Consider the following 27,263-nt stretch of genomic DNA (forward strand, 5'->3'; position numbering starts at 1 on the left):
TTTGGGCTTCAGGGCTTTGAGCAAAGAAAGCTGTATTCTTTTCTCCCCTGCAAAGGCTCAATGGTATCTGGCTGCTCCCATGTGCAGCCCACATTCAGTCCTGAGCCTTCAGGACAGAAGGCTGGGAGGGAGTTTGTGGGGGGAGGCATTAAGGATGTGCATGAAGCTGTCCGGGACCCTGGCTCAGCTCCATCAGGCGAGAGAGCAGGAACCTTAGCAACAGGGTTCCCCAAAGCCGCCTCTTGGGCCATGGCTGTAGTGACCAGGTTCACAGGGAGAGTCAGCCAGTGCCAATGCAGCCCTGTCTCGCTCAGGACATGTGGCATGTCCAGGCTGCGTGCTGCGTCCCTGGCTGTCGCTCAAAGTGACTCATATCCACTGCCCTGATTGTATTCCAGGCCCACTTACCATTTGCAGTGATTGGCAGCACGGAGGAAATGAAAATAGGAAACAAGATGATGAAAGCCCGGCAGTACCCATGGGGCACAGTGCAGGGTGAGTGCCTGGGCCCTGTGGTGTGAGGGGAGGCTGCTGCTGGGAGGGGGTGGGATCCTGCACCTGGAGCAGGGGATGCCTCACTCCTGCTTCCAGCTCTGCTGCTAACTTGGGTCCTACTGAGGTTCAGCCTTGCAGTGGGGATTCCCCTCTATGTCCTGTATCACATTACTGAGGGGGGGGGGGGGCTGTGTTTTCAGTGCTGGGAAGGGTTAGTAGAGTCCCCCTGGAGGGCTGGAGGGCAGAAGAGCATCAAGAGGCAACTCTCTGTGTCTCACTCCATATCACTGCTCCAATTGTCTTGCAGTGGAGAATGAAGCTCACTGTGACTTTGTGAAGCTACGCGAGATGCTTATTCGTGTGAACATGGAAGATCTCCGCGAGCAGACCCATGCGCGCCACTATGAGCTGTACCGGCGGTGCAAGCTGGAAGAGATGGGGTTCAAGGACACAGATCCTGACAGCAAACCTTTCAGGTATGCATCCTGCAGCATAGAGGGCAGGAGAGACCACAGCTGGCTCACCCTGTCATGAGGCCCCAAGCACATGCAGAACTGGCTCTGAAAGGCTAGCCCTTTGTACCCCTGACTGGGTTCTGTGCCACAGGCTGCATAGCCCTCCCAGGCAGCATCCGATGTGAGTGAAATGGGAGGGGAAAGCTAGAACTAGAGCAGACTATAAACCCAAGAATCTCCCTGTCCTTGTTGGGCCAAGAATCCCTGTATCATGAGTGTCCCCTGCTGGGGGTCACCCAGTGGCTTCCTTTGGAATCAGCATCTGTCTTTGGCAAGTGCTTTCTTCTGATTTACCCCCCTGCTCCCATCTGTATCGCACAGTGAACCTGGCTCTTCTTCACCCCAGGATGGCTAAACTTGACCTTTTCCACAGCAGTGGGTCAAATGGCACAGCTCAGCGAGGGCTTGAGGGGGGAATGGACTTGCTAATCGTCAGCTTTTCACTGGTTAAGCACATGAGAATAATAATAGAATAATAATAATAATAGAATGATGCATGGAGCTCACAGTCGCAGAGAAGCACAGCCCACAGAGACAGGTGGAGCAGCAAGTGCAAGATACAAGAGAGGAGACTGAAGATGAGGGTCTGATCCCAGCTCTTTCAACAGAGTGCACAAGAGAAATGGAGGCAAACATGGGGCAAGGAAGTGGCCTGAGGTGGTGGCTTGGTTTCAGATGGCAACACAAGTACTTCCAGATGCTGCTGCTTTCTAAAGTTGTCTGTCCCTTTGGAAACTGAGTGACTGGGCCTATTCCCAGCATGAAGACTGGGGGGTTAGGGTGCCAGGACTAATAGCAGGCAGCTGATGAAATGATCCCCGTGATCACAGGAAGTGTTATTCTTTTAAGGGTATCTTGGAGATTGCAGGGTAAGATGACCCTAATGCTGCTGAGTTTGAATCTGAAGCTGAACTTCCCTAGAGTCCGGCAGTGGGTTTGAACCAGGCTATCCCCTGAGCATCTGACCAGCAGACTCAGATTCTGGTCTGTCCCATGTGCTTACTCAGCCATGATGGTTCTTGTGGACTTAGAGGGGATGCCTGAGAAGAGACCTGAGTTTATCATTGATTTTACACCTGCTTTTTCTTTCTCTCTAGCCTACAAGAGACTTATGAGGCCAAAAGGAATGAGTTTCTGGGGGAACTGCAGAAAAAAGAGGAGGAGATGAGGCAAATGTTTGTCCAGAGAGTCAAAGAAAAAGAAGCAGAGCTTAAAGAGGCTGAAAAAGAGGTGAAGACAGTAGTGTGTGTGTGCACATGCATGGATGTGTACATCTCCTCTACCATGAGCCTTGAATTAATCTCAGCTATGTTGCTGCTGAAATGTCCTGTATTCTTTGAAAATGTCTTCTGGCTTCATGGGGATTTTCTCAGTAGAGAGAGAAGGTATGTTGGTGTGTCAGCTCTTCTCTCTCTCTCTCTCTCTCTCTCTCTCTCTCTCTCCTCTCTAGCTGCATGAAAAGTTTGATCGTCTGAAGAAGCTGCATCAGGATGAGAAGAAGAAGCTGGAGGACAAGAAGAAATCTCTGGATGATGAAGTAAATGCATTCAAACAGAAGAAGACGGCGGCTGAGCTGCTCCAGTCTCAGGCCCAGCAGGCTGGAGGATCACAGACTCTAAAACGGGACAAGGAGAGGAAAAAGTAAGTTGTTAACTTGGTGCTTGCTTCTCTGTCATGACTTCCCCTTTGCAATTAGACCTTTTGGTACCTCTTCTCCAACATAGCCAGTTATCTCTAAGGGCAGACTAACACAAGACAAATATCCAACCCTAGCCAGTAGCCCTAAGCTGAACAGGCCCAGAGCTGTGCAAAAAGATGCCGGTCAGAACAAGACACCCAAAATACACCCAGACACATACTGAATAGCTGACAGCAAAATTGCCTCCAAGTATTCTTGTAGTCCAGCCTGATTAGGTCAAGAAGGGGGGTAGCATCCACAGTGGAAAGTTTTGGGGTTCAGGAAACGGAACGAAGCACTATTGTTCAGCACTCAAGCCAGCTTTTAATAAGTTGGGTCTCTTCTCTCAAGTTAAAAATAGCTGTGTTTTAAAACAGTGATGTGCCTTGCTCTCTGCCAAACTCCTACAGTGGATACTCTGCTCCTACATTGGATACCCTCCTACTATCAGCTCCATTACAGCATTTACATCAGAAATCTCCATAGCAACCAGGGATGTTATAGGCAGGATTTTAGCTTGGTAATGTTTCATTTAACAGTGGCTAACCAACTGTAGAGTAGCCCTTCTCTTTCCCATGAGATCTGCATTTGCAAATAACTTGGCACTTCTCTTTCTTAATTAGTCCAGGCTCCATTGTTTGCACTAATTCATGACTTGATGTTTATTACCATGCCATCGCCATCAGCTCTTACTTGTGTGCTGTTTTACAGTTAACTGCTGTTTGCTGCATGGGGCATGAGGTGCATTGTCCTGGTAAGATTCATTAACTACAATAGACCTTGCAGTGGGATCCAGTCACACAGTTCTTAAGAGCACCAACCTACCCAACCACACAATCACAAAACATTCCCTTCGCCTTTCACTTCTCTCTCCCCTTTTGCCTGTCCTGGTGTATTGCTATTCTGTCTTTTTCCACATGCAGTAATAAATCTAGGGTATTCGGGAGAACTGTGTGTCTTTAACGATGCTGCGAAGTAACAGGAGTGACTTTTCACCAAGAACTGCTTGATGTGTTGTAATGTGAAAGGGCAATATAATAATGGCACGTTTGGGATGAAGGACACTGCCTCCAAAGCTTTGCAGCCATTTTACTAATGTCACTAGTAAAGACAATCCTTTTGTCTTCTCTCTTTTTCTCTCTCTCTCTCTCAAACTAAGAGATCTTTAGTCATGTAGATGCTATGGTAACAATAACTATAGAAATGTAGGTATTGAGAATCAGGCTGGTTGATGAGAATGAAGTCTTCTACCCCTAATGACTGGTTAGTGCACAGGCTTGGGATTCAAGACTTGTATCCTAGCCTCTGTCACCAAGCTACTGCTCAGCCCTGGGTATGTCACTGGGTCTCTCTTAACCCTGAGGCAGTAAATAGTTAAAGTTAGGGGTTTTTTTGTAGTTGCTTATTGCCAAATTACAGGTGCTGGGTGTTGATCTAAAATGATCAAGGACTAAAGGCTGTGCCTTTGAGCTCCAGATGTCTGCCATGCCTTGTCTGTGGGGGCAGACATGATTGTAGGCTTTTCAGACTAAGTGTGATTTCCATTAAAAAAAAAAAAAAGCAGCTTGCATTTAGCCTTACAAGCCCTGCCCCCAAAGATGCATACGTTGCCACTAGGTCCTGGCATTAATATCAGGAATCCAGATAGCCATAGGCGTCGGCTTCGGTTTTTACCAGTGGGTGCTTTCTCTTTTTGCATTCCTGTGCCGAGCCTCGCGCATGCCCAGAAGAGGCAGCGTGTTACTTCAACCCGGCTTACCCAATGTGGCTTATGGGTGTTGAGCACCTGCTAATTTTTTTCAGTGAATGATTGAGCCCCGGAGTTCCCATGGAGTCGGTGCCTATGCGGGTAGCTTCTAGTTTTGGAAGAGGGCTACAGCCACCCTTTGAGTTCCTCTAGAAAGGCCACAAAAGCTTCCCTCCGCTCAAAATTAAGTGCGTGTCTTAGTCCTCAATGTTTGCACAATTCTGAGTCATTTTATATTGCTGTCATGTAATCCTGGGTATCCCCGCATAGCAGTAGGGAAGCTTATTTGTTTACAGTCAGGCTGCTTTGTAAACCTTGAAATGGTTAATGAATGAAGCTTGCAGTCAGCCAGTGCTTTCAGCTTGCATATATGTGGCATTGTAAGGTATAGATGTATATTGTAAGGGACAGGGACTCAGGTATATGTAAAGAAATCTTTTAACAAATGCACCCAGCTAGCAGAGGCAGGAAAGCCATTCATATCCTCGACTGATGAGTAAATTGATGATTATAGCTGTGATGGATACATCTAAAGAGCCTTTATTTTGCAACCAGATGCAATTACTATTGCCATAGGTAAAACTGATACTAACATGTCTAGATTGCAGGAGTGAGCAGGATATCAGCCCTGTTGCTTTTAAAGGGGACATTTGCAGCTGTAATAATGTGTCCATTAAAATAAGACTCCTTATGGCCCTTGTATTAATGACCCTCCAGAAAGTCCAGTATTTTGAGATGATTTCCTACCACAAACCGACCTCTTAGAATAAGGTCAATAGGATCTAGTTATAAACTAACCTATGGTCTGTCATGAAACAGGAATAAAGAGAAGGAATAACATTGAGTTTTAAATAAAATTTTAAATTTTAATTGCTAGGCCCACTTATTAGTAAGGACTCCAGAAGGGTCCTATACAAAAAGAGATATAGTAAAAAAAAAACACCCCACCGACAAAACAAAACACCCTGCTTGGATGCTCAGACAGGATGAATGTTGCTGCCAACAATAACAATGCAAAGGGGGGGAGGTGTGGGGAAAGAACAATTCTTTGCTTTTTAGGATCTGAACGTGAAAAATAATCTCAAAGAATAACAGTGTTCATGCTGGGCTGAGCACAAAGGCAGGGTTAAAGTGCAGTTGGAGCGAACATTGCTGCTGCTTGTTGGTTTTGGATTGCTTTGGGCAGTCCTTATAACTGTACACTATTGTATGCCCGGCCCCAGATCAAATAACGTTCTTTTATTCCGGGTATACAATTGCAGACAGTGCCTGTTGAATGGGCATTTGTCTCCACTGAGCTAAATATGTATGTCTGGTCCTTTTTCAATCGTTCTACTTATGCATGTGTTGGCCCATAAAGTATTATGGGGCTTCTTCAGTCTAGCAGGGGTTTACAGGATTGATCCCACTGTGTTAGGCGACTGTGGGAGATGTTGTTCGTGCCCCTGCTGTCTGTGCCTGTGTGTGCAAAGCATGTGTTGTAGTCAGTCAAGACCAGTCAGCTTTATTAACACATAGCAACACTCTCATTTGTTTTGCCTGATAGAGACCATAATTATGTTTGATTTATTTGCTTATTTAAATTCACTCACAATGCCATTAACCTGCCTTTTTCTTTCATTTTCAGTTCGGGTTTCCTGTAGCACCTTCCCCTTGGCACCAGAAACGAATGCCCCCACATTCGGTTATCCCGCGGCTGCCACTGCCTGTTTGCCCATTCTCACCCCCTGCTCCCTTCCTCTCCTTACAATTATTTTAAAAAGCAAGAGTCTTGCCCTTGACTAGCCGTGGGTGAGGAACCCAGCAATAACCTGTATGGAGCGGACAGGAGGCACTAAAGGCTACCCACTCCCCCTCTGGGCAGCAGCCCGTATGGCCGAGCGCTTGCAGAACTAGCATCCTCTGCTCTAAACCGTCCCGGCTAGTTCTCGCACATGTTTCACATCTGCATGGTCAGAGCACGGCTGCTTGTGGACTCGCATTTAGTGCCCTGAAGCCTGTGCCCTGCCTTCGAATCCCTGCGAGTGCAATTAGAGCCTGCTCTCTGGGCTGCCTGTGAGAGAGGCTGCTCTTTGTTGTGGTGCATTCATTTTCTGTATCAGTGTCTAACCCATCCTCATCTAGATTGGATTCCTTGTACTTGACTGTTACATACGTACCATGCTAGCAGGCAGGGGCCTGAGCCAGAACCTCAGAAGATGGAGAGCCCCATTCTCATCCCCATGCTGTGGGGAAATCTCAATCCAGATCCAGGCTTTGCAGCAGGTTGTCCTGGTGAGCTGAGCCACACAGACTCTGGGAAGTTCAGATCCGCCTGGCCTGCCTTCCACAGACTCTTCCCCTGTTACCATGACGTGCTGAAACAAATCCTGGATCCAAACTCAGGGAAAACCTGCGCAAAGGCCCATATTTACTTGCTAGAACAGCTGGTGTTTATGAAGAAGACAGCATAGAGATGCTGCCGTATTACTTTCTTTTCAAAACCCTTTGTCCTTATATTCTTTGTTTGTTGTTTAATATCCCAAGTATTATTAGGAAAACCCAGCATCTGCTTAGGAACGCACAGATGCTATTTAGTTGTTCCTTGAAATTTTCTATATAGCAAAAGCTTTTAGGGTTTTCTTAATGCAACATTTTTGCACTGAATGGGTGGGAGTTTTGCTTCTGCCTTCAGTGAGGCTCAGTAGGTACCCTCAGTAGGTACCTCCCTGAACAAGCTGTGGTTTTGCCTGGAAGTGTCTTGTCTGTGTATTCCTTAAAGGGGACATTTTTAAAAAAATAAAGTCTTTATGAGACCGTGAATTCTGGTTAACGTTTATTTTTTTTTTTGCCCTTCTTTTACAGTAACCCCTGGCTCTGTACTGAGTAATAATCCCTGAATGCAAAGGGCTCGAATGGACCTTCCTTTATTTGTTAAAACAGAGGCTCTAGTAACAGCTGACAGCTTCTCATAACATTTCAGCCATGACCTTTCCAATCCTCTCTCTCCTCATCAGGAATCTGCCTTTCCTATGTATTGGTGGTGACTGCTTTAATGAAACCATTTAAGATAAGCTTTTTTTGGACACTGTAACCTTAACACTCCTTTCTTTTTTATTCTACATTTAATGGATTTTCCCCCCCAAAATAATTAAGGGATGTGGAAAAGAATTCTGTGCATTTTTTTTTTTGCTGGCAAAATAACAATGCAGTTTAAATCTATTTATTGGGGATTTTGAAAAGACAACACAGCCTTGGTTTAGTTATGGTGGCTGAGGGGGGGGGAGCCTTGTATCTTGGATGGCGGGGGCTGGGTGCGCACAGGTCCTGTTGAAGATGTGTTGTGAGCCATGAGCGTTTAAGGGGAACGTGTGAGATCTCATCGTTCTAGGGGAAAAAGGCAAAGTGTGCACGTGGAATTTGAACTTGAAAGCTTGACCCCAAGTGGGAGCATCTTATGAAGGCTGAAATCAACAGACAGCCCTCAGATACTGGTGAAAGGAGAGCTGGCTGATGTCTCAGGGTCTGCTATTGCCACAGCATCTTTCAACTGCCTGCACGCACTCTTCAAACCTGAGAGCCTAATGGCGATGGCTCTTACTCAGGCCCCCTTTTCCTCATATCTGCTCGCTAGCCAGATCAGAGCTTTGGGGACAAGATCTCCTCCTGTCTCAGGGGAGCTAGCAAGCGCCTGGCTCTAGGTTGGTCTGGCTGGCTGTAGGCCTGCATTTGGAGATGTCCCATCTAGCCTCAGCCTGAGGCTTATCCCCTGTGGCGCATGTCAGCATTAGTGGGGAAGGCAGTTCCTCTTCCTCCATGTGCTCCTCCATCCAGCTCCTTGCCCAAGCACATGGTCAGCCTTGTGCAGGAGCCCATAACTGAAGCTTAGGTGTGGCCTCATTTTCTAGAAGTGAAGACTGTTCAAATGCTTGACTGCAGCCTATTAATACTTTCTCAGGTTTCTGGGGGCACTGTAAAGATCAATTAAAAAACTGCTTTTTAAAAAGAAGTTTGAAATACTGTAATTTCTCACATATAACACACATGCTTCTTTTCCTCTAAAATGCAGCTGCTGGAAATCGGGTGTGCATGGTAACCAAAGAAATAGGGTAACAGCAGTTCAGCTTCTGCCTGGGGAAAGCAAAACTAAAGCTGCACATGTTACACTGCACGCCGGGCTCCTTATGTGCTGGCTGTGGACACTCGTTATTCTCCCTCCCTCCCCAACCCTGCCCAACAGAGGCTCACAAAGAAAAGATCTTTCTTTCTTCGTTCTGCCTTTCAGAAACCAGGTGCACATTTTGTTTTCAGACATGTTGTATGTGAGAAAATACGGTACTTCAAGCACTGGCTGCTTTTCTTAGTCGCGCACCTTCCATGACCGGTAGTGTCCCTTGGTCATCAGGCCTCAGGTGTCCAGCTGCAAAGAGTGTTTTTATCTGCCTTTTGTTTTCCTGCATTGCAGGTTGTTGGCTGTTACGGATCATTTTGACTTCTTTTATAATGCTATTAAAAACCTCTTTAAACAACGTTCTAATTTGTGTGGTTTCCTTGAAGCCCTGGGAGCAGTTACTGCAGGATCTGTAATTGCCCACCTCTCCTCTCTCAGCTTACGTTGAGTCTCTATTTCCTGCTTTTTGAATGTCCTTCTCCTTTTGATAATCTTCTGTTTTTTCTCTCTTTTCTCCCCTCTCTCTGTAGCTTTTTTTAGTCTGTCTTCGCCAGCTGCACTGTGTCTGAGGGAGAAGACTACTGCTTCTAGAAGAGTTTTTAGGGATCCTATAATGTCTGTGTGGGGGGGACAGATCTTCAATGTTTAGTGTCTTGGAAAGAAGCCCTTTTCTGCCTTGCATGGTATTTAAAATTGAAGTGTCTTGTATTTTGTGTGACAAGACAGAATATTACTGGAGGAAGCTGATCGTGTACCTAAGACTTCTGAGGAGCAACAGAAATGTCATTGGAAGAGTGACATAGCCAAAAAAAAAAGTCAAAGCATTAAGATTATGACAATATATACATACATATTTTTTTCCCCCCTAATTTGGCCTAATATAAATATCACAGACTCCCATGACTGTCTGTGGAAGCCAGAGTGTTGTTTTTTTGTTTTGTTTTTTTCTTGCCAGTTCCTGGCTTTGCGTTGAAAACCTGTTGTACTTGATGTCAGAGGAGAGAGAAATAGGTGCAATTTGCTACATTGACAGCCACGGCCTAGCTCATTCTAACAAGGAAATACAGCAAAAAGAAACGTGCAGGTTTTTCTTCCATTAGTGTCATTTGTGCCTCTGCCCTCTCGTTAAGCACACTGCATTGCCTGCCTGACACAGATTGAGTGAGTTTTTAGCCTCAAATAATGTATTGTGTATTAAAACCCCACACTCCATTATTGGAACCCCCTTGTGCTCTTTAGAGTTAGAGAATGATGTTGCTCTTCACGCTGGGGAGGCCTGGGGAGCTGTCGCCAGCTGGTCATGCTCCCTCCAAAGCCCATGTGAGTAGAGCGTGCTGTCTTGGAGATGCCTTGGAGTCTGTCCTAGCCCTCTTGCTTGTCTCGTTCTCCTTTGGACCATCCACTGCATGTTCCTCCAAACTGTGTTCATCTGTCTTTCCTCTGTGGTTTTATTCCCCTCTCACCCTTTTTTTTTTTTTTCCAATGGAAGTATGAGTGATAACGGCACCGAGTATATATTTACATGAAGCATTAAAGAACCAGCACTGTTTAGCTCTATACCTTTCTAACTTTAATGTAAGTTTTCAATAAAAAAAAATGTGAAAAAATACAACCTGGGTCCTTTTGTGTTTGTAGCGGAGAGTTTCCTGGGAGAACAGAGTCCTCCTGTTGTACGGCTGCTTCTGGGGAAAATGCATGGAGCTCAGTTGAGCCACTCTGAAATGTAGCCGGGATGTTGGGACAAGCATGTTGGCAAAGGTTATCATGAGGGTGTTAAGGGGGGTTGGTTGGTCCAGCTCTAGCACAATGTTGCAGGGAAGAATTGGAGTGTCCTGGCTTGGATGAAATAAGGCCCCTGTTGAAATTGCCCACCTCTGTCCCCTGGAGGGATTTCTCTTGGACCAGCCTGGGTTTCCCTCTATATGATTTCTAACCAGGCTTGCTTTAGCTCTGTTGTCTGAAAATGGAAATAGTTTAAATGCTAAAATGCACCAGGGGGAAAAGCTCCATACGTGGGAAGTTTCTCTTGACCTGTTGCACTTTTAAAAATTGTAATTAATTTAGCTGGTTGTTTTTAGACACCATTAACCTCGTGCATCGGAGACACTACAGGTTATTAAACCTGCAACTGCAACCAATTTACACTTGCTATTTCTGGGATGTGCTGCAGCTTTTTTTAGATTGGAGTCTGTCTGGTTTTTAAAATGCACTGCTTTAAACAAAAGAATGGGAAGCAGCCTGGGTCTCTGAAGCCCCAGAGGGCCCTGGCCTGAAGCGAGCAGTGGAATACATGGAGTCGGAGCTGTCCACGGCAGGTGTTTCCACACAACCAGGGTAAGGCAACCTGTCCCATGGGGAAACCTGCTTTTAAAGGAAGGAAGTGTTCAATCCTTGAGATGTTTCTGCCAAAGGTATAAACCAGTCAGTGAGATGTATGAACTGCAGCCGAGAGGGAGCAAAATCCTTCCCTCAGTGACTCGAGACGAACAAACCCTTGACTTCAGGCACGGCTCTTCCAGCAGCTAGTGATGTAGCACTTCTGCGCTCTGTTCTGAGCGGGCCCTTGGGCTTGCTCAGCAGGTAGGTCTTGCTGGATGTCTTGACAGGGGATAAAAGGAGAAGGGGAAAAAGCTTTCCCCTGTGAACATGTGAACTCCTAAGGCGGTTGTTGAGGAGGGAATACAGAGTTGCCTCCTGGTGGCAGCGGGCTCAGACCGCTGCTTCCTGCCTTCTCTGGGCGTGCAGAAAATCCTCCCTGCAGTGTGGGAGGGAAAGGGCAAGTCTGTGCCACCTGCACCTCCTGGCACTTGCTCCCTTTAGCTGGCATCTGTGCCTCTCCTCGTTGCTGCCAGTCTCAGCCAAAAGCAGCCCCCCGTGCAGGAAGAGGTGTTACATGCAACCGGTAGAACCGTCCGGCAGATGGAGCCTCTGAGCTGGCACTGATCTCATGGGCAGAGCCGCTTCCCCCTTTTAAAGTAGACAAAAGTTTCCCTTAGGACTGCTCTGTGACTTCCCCGGCCCTGGGGGCTGCAGCAGGAGAGGCCTGGAGGGTTGTGTCTGAGATGCTGCCAAGAGCCTGACTGCCAGCCTTGTCCCATGTGCCTATATGTGGGGCTGCACCCTGCAAGTTTCCCTCTGCTCTGCACTTCAGCGCTGTGGTGCCAATAGGACATGTCATGTACGGGTGAACTCCACTGTGCCATTTCCTGGGTGCTCCCAGCACTCCCTTTCCTATGTGATTTAGGGCCTGTTACTGCTCTTTGCTGACTGGCGCTTGCATGCACAGGGCAGCACCACGAGCTGGGAGAACAGGTGTTGTGACCAATGCCAGCCTGTAGGCTTCCAGCTGGAGTTTCGCTGGACCTCTCTGGGCCCATAACTCCGAGCCACACCTTTGTGCCACCGTGTCGGCATCTTCCACCTCGGAGGTGACATCACTGCTGCCCTCTGGCTGGCGTCGTGCCTTATACCATTATCTCTTTTTCAGAGGTGGTTGTCGCTGGCTGGCAGCTGTGAGGTTCTCGTGGCGTGGCAGAAGGCCCAACATGATGCTGATCCAAGTGCTGGTAGTTAGGCCTAAGTATGGGGTCTGGATGACTCCTCCCCTGCTGCCTTCCCTTACCACCAAAACAGCAGTCAGAGAAGTGCAGAAACACGTGACCCCTTGGACTTTGGGCATAAAGGTAGCGCTCTCCCCCCTCTGGAGTGATCTCCTTCCTGCTCTGCTCCCCTTCCTAGTTCTCAGGCAGTGTTCAGATTACAAACCCTGCAGGGAGATGCCAGTCACAAAGGCAATTGCCCTGGCAAGAGGGCTCCAAATGTAAAATCTCAGTTGTCCGTCAGTGTCTGTCTCCTCAAAGCGAAGAATGACAGGCTCCCATCGCTTCTGGATCCCCAGGTGTCACCCTGGGCCTGCACACACTGCCATGGGGTCAGCGAGCCCTTGTGTTGCAGAAATCTGTTGGCTTCAAGCTTGGCAGCAACCCGGACTCGCAGGGGTGACCTTCCTCCTCCGCAGATACCTGATCTTGCAGCTGGCAACTCCCTGTGTGCTCCCAGGGACCAGGCGGTGTCACGAGGCCGTGCAAGCGCCCGAGCCTGCCCACCCTCAACCAAAGCACCTGCTGGTAGGGCACGGGGGCCACATGCCAAGCAAAGCTCAAAGGAGCTTGATCTTTTCCCGAGGCAGGGGCAGACCTGACACACCATGGACTGAGCTGGATTCTGTGGCCCAGAGGCTTGGGTGACTGTTTGGGGACCAACAGGTTGGAAATTCAAGCATGATGAGGTTGCTGTGACCCTGGGCTGTGGGACCCACAGCCTTCAGGCATTTCCAGCAATTCTTTATTGTGGACAAATTGTAGAGAGTCCAGCCGAGGGCTACAAAAATGGTGCAGGGGCTGGGGGACAGGACTTGTGAGGGAAGTCTGAAGGAACTAGGCTTATTTAGTCTGGAGAAGAAAAGACTGAGTGGGGATTTGATGGTAGCCCTTAACTACCCGAAGGGCGGTTGCAAAGAGGATGGAGCTGGACTGTTCTTAGTGGAGGCAGATGACGGAGCAAGGAGCAACGGGCTCAATGTGCAGCAAGGCAAGTTGGAAATTAGGAAAAACTTCCTCACTAGGAAGGTGGTAAAACACTGGAACAGGTTACCCAGAGAAGTGGTGGACTCTCCATCCTTGGAGGCTTATAAGATCCGGGTAGACAAAGCTTTGACTGGGAGTCATAGATTGTCAGGGGCTGGAAGGGACCTTGCAGGTCATCGGGTCCAGCCCCCCTCTCTAGACAGGAAGACAACTGGGGTCAAGCGACCCTAGCGGTGACTGTCCAGTTTCCTCTTGAAAACCTCCAGGCTAGGCGTCTGCACCACCTGTGGAGGGAATCCCACTGTGAAGGAGTTTTTCCTGGCATTAAACCTGAAGCTGCCTTCCAGGAGCTGGGATCCATTGCTCCTGGTCTTAGCAGCTGTTCGCTTAGTGGCGGCTCACGAGCGCCGCAGCGAGGCGCCGCCAGGGGGCGCTGCGGGGCGCCGCCGAGCCGGGTGACGCCGCGTCCTCCCTCCTGCGCCCGCCGCCACCTCTCGCGGGCGCGTGACGTCACAATCGCCTCACAGGAAAAAAAAGGCAACATTGAAAAAAAAAAAAAAAAAAGGGCCGGCGGCGGCGGCGGCAGCGGGGCACGTGGCGGCGGAGCCGGGCCGGGCCGGGCCGGGCAGAGCCGATGGCCGGCGGCTGGGCGCTGCCGGGCGGAGACTTCCTGTCGGCGGAGCCGCCGCCGCCGCCGCTGCCGCCGGAGCAGCCGCCGCCGCCGCCGCCCGAGCCCGGGCCGGCGGTGGGCGAGGCGGCGCTGGCGCAGTGGCGGCAGTACCACGAGAGCGAGCGGCACTGGGCGCTGCGGCGCCGCTTCATCCTGCGCCACCTGCGGAGCTACCCGGGCGCCGCCATCGACCAGCTGCTGGCGCTGTCCGTGCTGTGGGCCAACCACGTCTTCCTGGGCTGCAGGTCCGCGCCCGCCCGGGCCCCGGGGCCTACAGGCTTCCCCGCCGCGAAGGGGGGCGCGCTCGTGGCCGGGGGGGGGGGAATTCCGGGGTGCCGCGTGGCGCAGCGCAGCCAGGGGGGCGTGGGGGCGGGAGGCGCGGTGGGAAGACGTGCGTGGAAAGAGCTGTGCGAAGGACTCGCTGTCTTTGTGAGGGGTCGGGAGGAGAGCCAGCATCTCCAACAGGCGGTTGCTGCCAAGGAGGGCTTGGCCTCCGCTCAGACCAGCGATCCGTATCCAGGGCTGCCAAGGGGACGAGCGTTGGCCGCGGCTGGATGCCGATGGCAAGGGGCGCTTGGCTGCTTTTGCAGTTCGTTCAGCCCTATCGATGCCCGGGTGCAAGGAGGGGTGCTGGTTTGGAGTTAAAGGGTGAAACTCCCCTCCCCCCTCCCGTTGCTTGCCCCAGGCTGGAGGGGGTGGGGATCGCCATCCGCTTGCCCCGGGCGGGAGGGGGTGGGGATGGCCATCCGCTCCCCGGCCCCCTCCCCTTGCTTGGCTCTGTGTGTGGTGTCCTGTCCCGTCCCGTCCCGTCCCCCTCCTTACTGAAGCTGCTGTTTCTTGTTCTCCCAAGCAGCAGTGCAAGGCTTCGCTGCTGCTCACCAGGGTCTGAGCAGCGATGCCAGAGAAGAGGCTGATCAGCCTGGTGGTGCAGGAGTGTCTTTGCAGGTCAGGCTATTCAGAGCTCTCTCTTCATATGTAAATGTAAGATGGGATCTGCTCAGGCCTCCATACCTGGCTGGGGAAGTCTCTGGACAGACCAACAGGGGTGTCTCTAAGCCAGCTTCTGGGCTGGACTGGACCCCACGGTGCCATGTCGTAGCTGCACGCTGCATGTGCCAGCCCCTGGGGCTGGTATGGGACATACACTGCTCATGGCACGTGAGCTGCCCCCGGTGCTGTAGGCAGCCCATGTCCCAGATCCCCTGGGCCGCGTGCCACCTGTGCACCGTGGGCAGCACGCATGCCCAGGCCAGCCCCCTGTGCTTCATGCAGCACACATGGGTGGTCCAGTGCCCTGTGCTGCCTGCAGTGTGCGCAGGGTTGGACCCAGCCCACTGGCCCATGAGCCAGACCCAGTCTATAAGCCGTATTTTTGACACCCCTGACTTAGAGCACTGTAAATGTACTCTAAACCCCAAGAGTGTAGATGTGCAGGCTGCTTTAGACCGGTCTTCCTTGAACTGGTTCAACGTCATGTGAGGACACCAGGCATTTGGGGCCTAGTGACTGGTCAGGCCTCCAAACATCCTGGAGCGCACTGTTTCTCAGCCCCCGAAACCCATGAAGGGCAGTGGGGGTCCTCTGGGATGCAACCATGACCCCTGTGCCCAAAATGTCTTATTTGGAAGGGTGGGGAAGCAGAAAGCCCCTGTAGCAGTTTCACTTACCTGCTAGGAACCCTGGACGGGCATCCTAAGTTTACTTGGGGTGATGAGTGGTTGCTCCTGTAACAGTAAATGTCTGTCAGTTGCTGGATGGGGGGATTGGGCAGGGGCATGAAACAGTTGTTGCACAGTGGTAATGGAACAGTGATGTTGTAGCTGTGATGGTCCAGAAATTGAGAAGCAAGGATTTCTTAGGGTAGTATCTTGTATTGGACCTACTGTATAGTTGGGATAATTAGACAAACTTATGAATGCAAGACATTTTTCAGATCTGACCAGAACAAGTGGCTGGCTCTGATCAGGCCTGAAGAAGAATGTCTTTCATTCAAAAGCTTGTCTAACTCTATTGGGCCAGCTGTATAGCTGGGATAAAACAGATCTCCTGAAGAAAGCCTTGCCTGTTGTGCAATGCCTGTCTGTTCCCTACTCCATGGGAAGTGAATTAACTCATTAACTGTTAATTGTTCCTTTCCCTTCTGTGCTGCACTCCTGCAGCCATCCCCACCTTGCAGGTTCCACCCCGCACACATCTCTGTGTAGTTGCTGGTAATGCAAGGTACTTGAGTGGTTGGAAAAGCTGGGGAGTTCTTGGAGGGGAAGGGGGCTCAGCATACCCAGCCCCCTGGGAATTATGATCAAGGAGCCACACGGGTCCCGTCAGCACCTGGCAACCCCTCCACTCCGACCTCCTGCCCCAGGCTGGGCCTTCTCCCCCTCTAGGGGAAACCTAGGGAAAGTCCAGGCACTAACCCCTGGGAGGCATGGTGGTTTGGGTACTCTACCATCCCCACTGGCATGTCAGCAGCCGTGCAGTGCCTAAAAGGTGAGGAGTCTATCGAGAACCCTTAGCTCTGTATGTGTGAACACTTGTGAATCGGTTCCTAATCAGTGACATTCTTGGAGTGGTTTAGGTGTTAGGTCTGTCTGCACCTTTGGGTGCTACCAGACCTCATAGCCACAGTAATGAATTCTGCTAAATACTTCAACATCAACAATCTCAGACAGGACACGAGAAGAATAGCCACAGTACTGAAAAGGCAGTTCAAAGCCATTCATTTACAGTAGCGTTGGTGGTTGGAACCCAATGGTGATTTTAGTCTTTGCTTTGGAACTGGCTGATCCTCTTCTTCATTGAAATTCCAGCTGCATGGTGGAACGGTCTTTTCTTTCTATACTTTAATGGGAAACCTACAGCTCCTGGTTCCATTCAATGTTTAGAGGCTGCCTTTGGGGTTGGAGGGGAAGGGTGGACTGTTTAACTTTTGCCATCTAAGTGAAATGATTATAGATCCCAGAGGCTATGGGAGGTCTTGACAGATGTGGGATACCTGGAAAACCGCTGTGCTGAGGTTGTATGCATCTACGTTGTCAGGAACCATCTGTGATCTTGATGATTTTGCAGGGAGGGTACAGAGCTGGGGGTTACCGACAGGGTGTCATTGTCATGTCACTTTTGTTGCTGTGAAATGAAAATGTTGCAGGTACATTGCTGCTAATGATAACAGTCAAAAACTGCTCTGTGAAGTTGTGCATGTTACTGAAAAGGAGACGAGTCCTTTGGTTTCTGGCTGAGGTCAGTGTTGGAGACCTGTAGCAGGCTGTCACTAAGCTTTTTGTCCATGAGCCATTTGATTTTGGCTTCCTTCTGCTGGATTACAACCTGGCAGCCCTCTTTATCCTGCCTTTTCTGCTACCACTTTGCTTTCTCTGAAGCAGTATTAAATTGTACATTTCACTTGCAACTGTATTGAAACATGCTGCTTGACTCCCCCTGATTTTAAAACTGTTCATGTGATGAACAGGGATCTGGGTTTTCTGCTTTTCATGGGAAAACAGATAAAAATGCGGATTTTTGTTTTTTCATTTTAATGGAGAAACGCACCAATTTTCCACTTCTGCGAAGAGCTGTCTGCAGGCTGGCAGACTTCAGGGGGAGCTGGAGGGGGGCAAATCCCCCCCAGATTTGTGTGCAGGATGGGCTGTGGGTTCAGGCTCCCACCCTGCTGCCTTCCCCCAGAGCCTTTACGGCCTAACAGGCGGGACCTGGTGTGGCAAGGCAAAGTGGGGCCAAGTGAGGAAGCTCCACTGCTAGGAGCTCCGCACTGCCATGGCAAAGTGCCATCTACCCACCTGGCAGCAGCAGCAAGGGGCACAGCCGTGCACTGCCACCCCCACTGTTGCTGGGCAGGCAAGGAGCACTTTGCCAGGGCATTGCAGGGCTTGCAGTGGAAGGAGTTTCCCTGCACAGCCCCGTGCTCTGCCCTGCTGTGCCACATCCCACCTCTTGGGCTGCAGAGGCCCCAGGGGGAGGGCAGCAGGGTGGGGATCCCAAGCCTGCAATGAGCAGCCCCCCCCCCTCCCCCTCCACCATGGGCTCCACTTCAGCTGTCCTGGCCATGGAGGGGGGGCCAGGCTTAGGCAGTGCTGCAGAGAGCAGGGAGCTGCAGGGCCCATAGCTTTGGCAGCAGGGGGTCTCCTGCAGCAGAGCTTGGGGGGTGAGGGGGCTATGGGTAGGGAGTGAGGGGCACTAGCAGCACAGGGCGGGGGCTGTGAGGGTCACTAACAGGGCTGGGGATTGTGGCTTGGGAGTGAGGGGCCTGGACCTGTGTCCTGGTGAGCAAAGGGGGCAGAGAGAGCTCTAATTTTCCATGATAAAAAACCCAAAATCAAATGCCAAAATGTATAGGGATTTAGAATTTATTTTATTACAGTGATTGAGACACTGGTAGGCTTCCAGATTGCTTTAAAATTGTAAATATATCGATAAAACATTGTGTTCAATCGAGTGTGTGTGTGTATGTGTATTAGTGGCATTTAATTTTAATTGCGGATTTGGGGTTTTTTAAATCGGAGAATTTGCGTTTTTATCAGATTTTGTGATTTTTTTTTTTATTTTTTTTTTTGATGGAGAAAAACAGGATCCCTGGTAAGGAATTACAGGGAGCCTATTGGCTGCTTACACACTTGGCATTTGTTTGGAAGTAGCTGGCTTGTTGATTCCCATGGTCGTTTTTTTTGTGCAAGGCCACAGTCCTGAAAGCAGGGCCCTGCAGGCAGCTCCCATCCCTCAGAGGAGTTCCTCAGAGATGTGTGTGCATGGGACCAGTTACAGGAGCAGGGCCAGCTTGCAGCTTTGCTCCTTGGCACCAGCAAAGTCACTGCGAGTCCTGCACTGGACAGCTAACCAGGCCATGCTTTGACCAGGGTTTGCTTGTAATATCTCAGCTGGCTTTTCAACTCTGGCTTTTCAGCTCTAGCTCTTCCTTAGTCTGAACAACACCTTATCTGACATGTATCTTTCTTTTAAAGGCCTTCTTCTTCTAGTGTGGGATGGAAAGTCCTCAGTATCTCCATGGGTGTAAATCCCAAAGCCTGGGCTGAGAGGAGTGTGGCATTCAGCAGGCTTGAGGCTTGCCATGCAGGTGCTTTTAAGAAGCTGGCAGCACAGAACCTGGTGTGGCAGGTGCTAACACTGTCTGTGCTGAATTCAACGCAGGTATGGCGCACAGGTCATGGAGAAAGTCCTCAAGATGGCCGAAGGCATTGATATTGGGGAGATGCCATCATTCGAGTTGGTGCCTAGTGCCAAGGCACGGAAGCGACCCTGTTCTCTACCTTCTGCAAATTCTGCACCTTCCAGTGAGTATATTTGCCTGCATGTTAGAGGCAGCTGCAGAGAGTGGTGTCTTTGACCTATGGTCTTGGGAACGCAGGGGCCGTCAGAGCAGAACGCTCCCGTGACTTCCGAAGCCAGTCCTGGATGCTGCAGTTGTGGGGCGGGGAGGAAATGGCAGCTGGCCAAGTGAGTGTGGGTAGTACAGTGTTCAGCTCTGCTACAAATAGCCTGCCTCAGGTTCCGGTGAGTTGGTTCATCTTTCTGGGCTTTGGTTCCCCAGCAGCAAAGTCATGAAACTGTTACTTTAATCCCATTTTTTTCCTTCATCTCTTCTGTTCAGGTTGCAAGCTGTGTGGGAGGGTACCTCTTACTGTGTGTCTGCACGTAGCATCTAGTACAGCCAGGTCCTTCTCTTGGACAGAGCCTTTAGGCACTGCTCTCAGACAAGCAAATAACAAACACCAAAAATGGGAAACAGCCATCAAACGACTGCAATGTCAGAGGACCCAAACATTTTAAACCGCAGAAGCTACTATGCTGGTTGCTGGTGCCTGTACCTACCTAGTAGCCTTACCTGTGTCATAGTTTCACATATTAGTGTTGAATGAAACAGCTTTTCTGTGGACTTGAGGTGGACTTTTCATTCTCCGATGAAGCTACCGATCCCTAGCTTTGGAGTATGGGGGCAAAATACTTTCTTGTAATCAGAATAGTCACGAGTTCTTTAGACTTCCAGCTGTCAAATTCTGTGCAGTTTTTCAGTACTTGTTCACATAAGTATGCATGTGCCTTGGTTCCAGTTCAAGTTAGAAATGAGGCACAGTGACTTTGGGAAGCATGTTTTAATGGTCTATCATTTCTTGACATAGGATCATAGGAAAATAGGGCTGGAAGGAACCTCACAAGATTGTCTACTCCAGCCCTCTGCTCAGGGCAGGATCATCCCTGGCTAAACCATCTCAGCCAAGTCTGTCCAGCTGGCTCTTAAAAATTGCCAGGGATGGCAATTCCACAGCTTCTCTAAGTAGGCTGTTCCAATGTTTGGCCACCCTCCTGGTCAGAAAGTTCCTTCTTATCTCCAAATGTTCTCTGCTGTGGCTTGAGGCCATTGCTCTTTGTCCTGTCCCCTGTGGCCACAAAGAAAAGGCCATCTTCATCTTCACTATGATTGTCCTTCAGGTATTTGAAGACTGTTATCAGATCCCTTCTCAGTCTTCTCCAGATGAAATTACATTAGCTCTTTCAGCCTTTCCTCATAAATCATGCTTCCCAGGCCTTTAATTGTTTTTGTTGCTCTCTGCTGGGTTCTTTCCTGTTTCTCCACATCATACTTGACGTGGAGGGACTGAAACTGGACACAGTACTCCTGGTGAGGTCTCGCCAGTGCTGAATAGAGTGGAAAAATCACTTCCCTTGATCTGCAAGCGACTTTCCTCCCAGTGACACTAAGTATACTATTGGCCTTTTTTTTTTTTTTTTTTTTTTGCAACAAGATCACACTTGGCTTTTATTCACCTTCCACTCAAGACTGGTTGTCTGTGGAAAATACAGCTGTAAAGTATATTTCACCACTAGAAGATAATGCTACAAAGAAGGGCCCGTATCTTCATCCTGTTTCACAGATGAAAAGGCCAAGATGGGTATAATGACTTGCCAGTAGCAGAGCTGGGAACAGAGCCAAGGTCTCCAGGGTCTCAGTGCAGTTGTTATTTTCCCACAAGCTGTTTGGCTCAGTGCAGGAGTTACTTGAATGAAATGTTGTGGATTGATTGAGTAACTTCACACAGGTTAGACTAAATGATCCCTGTGTCCCTCCGGCCTATGTGCTGTAAGTATTACAAAACCCACCAAGTGTCATGTGAAAAACTGAATTGAGACTGCTTCTACTGTAACCTGCACAAATGACACTTTATCTGTGGCACACGTGTTGCACACAGAATCCTTGTTGTCGTGACTGGGCAGTTGGAATTCCACGCTCAAAAGCTTGCTGGTTGGTGACTGCAGGTGATCATACTGAAGCATTGCCTTCCTCTCTGAGAACTTGTTTGTAACATTGTACATTTTATTCATTTCCTAGGTCCAGAGCCTCCCAAAAAAGTTCCCCCCAGGTTCCGTGTGAGACCTCGTTTTGAACCCATATACTTTGTAGCCAGTAATGAGAAAGTTGGAGGAAAGGAAGATCCTTCAGACAACCAAACACAGGAATCCGACAAGGATACAGATGCACACAGCGCATCACAGCCAGCAGAAAACTGTACCAGCTTGGCTTTCAACAGCTTCAGTGCTCTAGAAGAAGATCCCCAGTCCTCTAACTCAGTGGGTTTAGGCTATGGAAGTAGCCAGGCGACAGGTACCAGTAAGATTTTAAACAGTATGGACACTACCTTCAGTGATGCTACACAACTCTCAACCTCCCTCTTAGCTGCTCAGACTTCCTCTGAAACTTTCTCCCCATCAGTTGTAGCATTGAAGCAGAATTTTATTGATAAACTCTCAGCTGCTATTTGGAAAAATCTCGCTAACCCAGATGCAAACATTGGGACTGATAAAATTAATTATACTTATCTGTTGACTCGCTCAATTCAGGCCTGTAAGACAAATCCTGAATATATTTATGTTCCTTTAAAAGAAATTGCTCCTGCTGATCTCCCAAAAAGTAAGAAGCTTCTCACAGATGGCTTTGCTTGCGAAGTGAGATGCCTCAATGTCTACTTAACCACTGGTTACGCTGGCAGCAAAAATGGATCCAGGGATCGCGCCACAGAAAAGGCAGTCAAGCTGTTGCAAAAAACCGTCGAAGTGAGAGTTATTCAGCGGAAGTTCAAACATAGCTATCAGGAGGACTTAGTCGTGTGTGAGGTTGATGCATCTCCCCCAGAGTTCCCTGCTGCTCTCAAACCATACGATGAATTCGTAGCTGCCAACCGAGATTGTGTACCTATTCAGCCTGGCTCTGAGTTGTTGAAAAGTGGTTCTAACTCAAACAAGCACTGGACTAGCTTTGTCCTCATAGAAAATGCCAGTGATGCGATCGGGATACTGAACAACTCTGCTTCATTTAACAAAATGTCAATTGAATACAAGTATGACCAGATGCCCAACCGCTCATGGCGCTGTCGAGTGTATTTACAAGACCATTGCTTGGCAGAGGGGTATGGCACTAAGAAAACCAGCAAACATGCCGCAGCAGATGAAGCTTTGAAAATTCTTCAAAAGACCCAGTCCAATATGACAGCTATCAAAACCACCCAGGTTCAGAAAGTGGGCTGTTCATCCAGGGGTGGCAAGAAGAAGGACTTGAAGGACCTGGTCATCTATGAGAACTCTAACAATCCCGTGTGTACGCTTAACGACACCGCCCAGTTCAACAAGATGACTGTGGAGTATGTCTTCGAAAGGATGACGGGCATGCGGTGGAAGTGCAAGGTGATGCTAGAAAACGAATTCATTGCGGAAGCCATCGGCGTTAAGAAATCTGTGAAGCACGAGGCAGCAGAGGAAGCCGTGAAAATACTCAAAAAGACGCAGCCCACTGTCGTCAACAACCTGAAGAAAGGCACCGTCGAAGATGTCATCTCAAGAAATGAGATCCAGGGCCGCTCAGCAGAAGAGGCCTTCAAACAGAAGATAAAAGAAGATAACATTGGGAATCAGATTCTAAGAAAAATGGGCTGGACGGGTGGTGGGCTTGGGAAAGACGGTGAAGGGATCCGAGAGCCTATTTCAGTGAAGGAGCAGTTTAAAAGGGAAGGACTTGGCCTTGATGTGGAAAGGGTGAACAAAATTGCCAAGAGAGATATTGAGCAGATCATCCGAAATTACGCTCGCTCGGAGAGTAACGTTGACTTGACGTTTTCGACAGAACTTAACAACGATGAACGGAAGCAAATACATCAAATTGCCCAAAAATATGGGCTTAAAAGTAAATCGCACGGGCAGGGTCATGATAGATACTTGGTAGTAAGCAGAAAGAGGCGCAAGGAAGACTTATTAGACCAACTGAAGCAAGAGGGCCAGGTTGGGCATTATGAGCTTATTATGCCTCAAGCAAACTGAGATGCATGGTGCCCAGTTTTACCAGTGAACGCAAAACAAAGACTGATTTCCTAGCTCCTGAATTAGAGAGATGCTGCATTTCCTTGTTGTGGGGCATATTCATGTTGAAAACGTTCTACGTTGCTCATTTTAATTTTGAAAATGTTATTAGAAAATTAGAACCTGCCAAGTTCTGTCCAATTATATTAGCACAACCCAGATGCCAATAGTTCTGTTCCTGTACGTGTCTTCGGTTCCTCCATATTTTAATAGTTTTGTAATAGCAAAAAATGCACGTCCAACCACAGCGAATTTGACACCACTTAAAATGATAGCTCCCTTAGTCTTTTTGGACCCAGGAAATAAATATGCCTTTGTTATTTAAAAACAAACGAACAAACAAAACAAAAAAAGGAAAGAAAATGCAGTTTGGAGGAAAAAATATGTAAAGTTGGTATTAATGACAATAAAAATACAGTTTTATTTCTGGAAAAACAGGATTTGCTACCTTTCGTATGTACATTTTTGTGTGATGCTGCAGTTATTTCAGAGTATTATATAGCAAAGTAAAGTGATGTGTCCGTCTTGTGTTATGTGGAGAAACCTCCAAACCAGCTTTTAACAGTAGTTTTATTAGCAGAGCTCTACTATAAGTATTCTGGTCTCCCAAACTCCGAACTGCTGAATGCACCTTAATGATACTTGTAGATAATTCCAGAGCATTTTTACCTTGAAGCACTGCTTTATACCTTGGAGAAGCATGACATTACAAGAACCAGGGTGAATGCAGCCCCTGTGTTAGAGATGCCTATGTTACTTGTGGAGCGATGACAATATAATTTATTTTTTACTTATATTTAATATAGGTTTTTTTAACCCTGAGCAAAATCAGATCTGTGCCTAATGATTTCTTTTCACTCAATGTACCCGGGCTTGTATATGTCAAGTGGAGATTCACAAGTAAAGTGTTCTCATGCTGCTTTGGCATGTGGTTTAAGTGTGGAGTCTATCCAGGGCTGACATGCCATGCCACAGGACGAGGTACTGGGAACAGGCTGGTCTAAAGAACAACTTGTGCATGTTGCCATTCACAGGGCAAAACCCTTCTGGCATTGCTCTGCTTTGGGAGCGTTCCTGGGTAGCACTGCCAGAGCCGTGTTTGGAAAATGTGGGGAAAACTAATAAGAGGGAGAAAAATCAGTCTTGGACCAACAAAAATGCATCTGTACATGCTGTTTTTTCTGGTGGGTCAGCCACCTGCTGGCTTTCCACCAGCTCATATCTCCGCTTCCCTCAGCCCCTTGTAATAAATACCAGCCCTGTGTGTCAGTCTGTCTGTCTCCCTTTTCTTGTTGCCCGTATCTGTTTCACTGTCTGCTTACATTATCCTCCAGGTCAGTTCATCCTCCTGGGTTGCTCTTTCATTCCCTCAGCTTTGAGGAGAGGGAGTGGCCCAGCTGACACGGCAGAAGATCCTGGTGACCTGTGGTACAGTATTTTGATCCCACAGGTGTGAAAGTGCAAAAGCTCATCCCACAGGACTCAAGTTACAGGTAAGGACCTCTATAGTTCTCCTGAGCCCACCTTCCCGGACCTGCGCTGCCTGGAGCCCCATATGTGGGAACCGGTTAGGCCCCCCTCCCCGAGGAGGAGAAACTTGAAAGCGCGCTCTCTTTCTGTTCATGCATCAGCCAGCCTTTTCCTCTCCCTCTGAATTGTGCTCTCAAGAACTTGTGTCACGTAGTAGATGGCACTGGGGGAAGTGAGGTCTGCTTTGTACCCCATACCAGTCCAATCAGCCACTGGTTTTCCAGCAGCTTCCTAAAGCTTGGCAACATCAAGCATTGTAGAATTAGCACCTGAAATGCCAGTAGATAACCTGTTTTTGGCTTCATGAAACTTCCTACAAAGTGGTTATATTCTGCTGCAGGCGAGACTTGTGTGTGTATTTCCTTTGGTTTAGTGCAGGGGTGGGTAAAATGCAGCCCAGGGGCAGGATGCGGCCTGCCGGTCCATTCTCTCCAGCCCATGGGGCCCCTAAAAAATTCAGAAAACTAACTGATCTGCCCTGGGCTGCCTGTCATGTGGCCCTCAATGGCTTGCTGAAACTCAGTAAGTGGCCCTCTGCCCAAAATAATTGCCCACCCCTGGTTTAGTGGGTGGTCAATCAAAGCTGCTACCCCCTACACTTCCTGATCTGGTATTAGCTGGCACAGCAGTCAGTGTAATTTAATCTGCAGTATATACAGAGCTTTCACTAGTCTTGTCTGAGGTAAGGAATTGGTCCACATGCCTTTGTACATCTCTCGTTAGATGTTTTTCCTCTGTCCCTACCCCACAGAGTTATCTTAATTTTTGCCCCATACCCAGCACAATGTGAATGGTACCGGAAACTAATAAATCTTCACTTCTCTGTTGTTTTGGGACTGTTGGTTGTAGCTGTGTTGGTCTAAGGACACAGGCAGATAAGGTTCTCTGGGTAAATGTGATGTCTCTTTAAGCTTGCAAAGAACAATTTTTCCAACTACTTAGGTGGTCTAATACAGGGGTTTTCAACCTTTTTTTTAATAAGTGTACCCCTGGCAGCTGGAAGCGAGGGGTGGCGCACAGCCAGATGTGAAGTGGTGGCAGTATGGGGTGGTGGCCTCGTGAGCTCCCCCCAGCCTGGCCGATGTGGCCTGCAGGAGGGGTACCACTGCCCTCCTCCCCAGCCCTGCTCCTGGGAGGTGGCAGCATAGGGTAGTGGGTGGCAGTGCTCTGTCCCCACCTGCCTGTGGGGTACCCCTTAGGGCAGGGGTTTTTAACCTTTTTGGAAGTGTACCCCCAGTGTCTGCTCATGGGGGTGTGGAACAAAGTGTGAGTTTCCCTTGCATCCAGCTGGGTGGGCACCTGCACAGCAGCATGGGATGGTGCATGGCAGCGCTCTGTTCCCTGCCTGCATGTACCCCCTAGAGCCTTCCCAAGTACCCAAGGGGGGGTATGCATACTCTCGGTTGACAACCCTTGTCTAATAAGATACATTTACCCAAAGAACCTTGTCTGCCACTTTAGTGTTGTGCATTCTTCCTTCTCATTGCTGGTCATCTGAAAACTTAGAGAGATGAGCTCTTACTGATTGGCTGCCACTTCTTGATGCCATACTTTCTGGCTGTTGCTGATGGCTGAAAGACAATCTCATCTTTTATTGCCAGTGACTGGCAGAAACTCAGGAGGGCAGGGTGTACTAAGGTATGAACAGCAGTACTGCATTTCAGTTTCTCTTTGATAATCAGATGTGTCTTGGCTGATGCCATATACCTTCCACAGATGTGCCTATGAACTTCACTTCATCCATCTACTGGATACAAAAAAGTCACGGACTAAATATAGACATTGGATTTATGACACACAACCTGCCTAACATCTGACTCCCCAGGTAACCCCTCCACTTTTTACCTATTCTCATTTCCTCCCCTCTCTGCTACTGACCACCTCAATTTACATCTTAACTGACTGGCTTTCTTGCATATATACTGGTTTCTGGCTGCTTTACCACTCTATCCAGGAAGAGCACAGACCATCTGCAGACACTTCCTCAGCCTGACAAAGGGTGTTTGTGCCCAAAAGCTTGCACTGCTAACACAAGATATCGGATTTACCCAAAGGACCTTGGTTGGCTCATGTGGTAATGCAACAAGCAACATGGTAAAGGCAGGCTGAATATTTCTATGGAATGATGATCATTCAATCATAGCAGCCTGCACTCCAGCTGTAGTACAGTGAAAGGTGCTAGGTTAGCCATGGAGCACAAGTGTGTTGGGATTGGGGTTGTCAGGTTTTGAAGCTTAAAAGCAGACTGAAGTAGGAGGTGAAGCAATGTGGGACTAATTGTGTAGGTAAGAGAAGGGCACTCGAAAACTTGCATGTTACTGTATTTGAGCAGAAATATAAATGAGAAGATTCAGGCACAGTTGTGAGAAGGATGCTAGGAATCTAGCACAATCAGTGTGATGAGTGAGAGTTTCTGATGCAGAAACTAGATGGGAGCAGAGTTTATGATGACGTATCAGGTCCCTGCTGGTACACTGATCTACTGCTCAGTACCTTATGCTGAGGGAAATCAAGGCC

General features: G+C 48.7%; 2 protein-coding genes across 9 annotated transcripts in view; both read left to right on the plus strand.

Moving 5' to 3' along the window:
• The window catches only part of SEPTIN6 (septin 6), a 38,673-nt gene extending 28,476 nt beyond the window's left edge, over nt 1-10,197 (plus strand). For 3 of the 7 annotated variants that reach the window (XM_059732847.1, XM_059732853.1, XM_059732848.1), the window contains 5 exons: nt 399-495; nt 803-971; nt 2,108-2,240; nt 2,461-2,651; nt 7,280-8,943. In XM_059732847.1, the coding sequence (XP_059588830.1) occupies nt 399-495; nt 803-971; nt 2,108-2,240; nt 2,461-2,651; nt 7,280-7,304 (615 nt within the window). In that variant the 3' untranslated portion in view covers nt 7,305-8,943. Of the gene's footprint in view, nt 1-398; nt 496-802; nt 972-2,107; nt 2,241-2,460; nt 2,652-3,399; nt 3,443-6,062; nt 7,238-7,279; nt 8,944-9,115 lie in introns of those variants that run through there. The other 4 variants (XM_059732852.1, XM_059732851.1, XM_059732850.1 and 1 more) reach the window with 4 other exon arrangements.
• A 3,540-nt stretch (nt 10,198-13,737) lies between these two features.
• NKRF (NFKB repressing factor) lies at nt 13,738-23,656 on the plus strand. 2 transcript variants are annotated; one of them, XM_059732846.1, is made up of 4 exons: nt 14,007-14,086; nt 14,695-14,786; nt 19,002-19,144; nt 21,199-23,656. In XM_059732846.1, exons 2-4 carry the CDS (start codon nt 14,737-14,739, stop codon nt 23,175-23,177), a joined length of 2,172 nt encoding a protein of 723 aa, XP_059588829.1. In that variant the 5' UTR covers nt 14,007-14,086; nt 14,695-14,736; the 3' UTR covers nt 23,178-23,656. The 2 variants fall into 2 exon arrangements, with proteins under 2 accessions (XP_059588828.1, XP_059588829.1); XM_059732845.1 differs by lacking the exon at nt 14,695-14,786 and having other exon boundaries at nt 13,738-14,086.
• Nucleotides 23,657-27,263: the final 3,607 nt, after the last annotated feature.

The sequence above is a fragment of the Alligator mississippiensis genome, chromosome 8, assembly GCF_030867095.1.
Source record: "Alligator mississippiensis isolate rAllMis1 chromosome 8, rAllMis1, whole genome shotgun sequence".
Lineage (NCBI taxonomy): Eukaryota > Metazoa > Chordata > Crocodylia > Alligatoridae > Alligator > Alligator mississippiensis.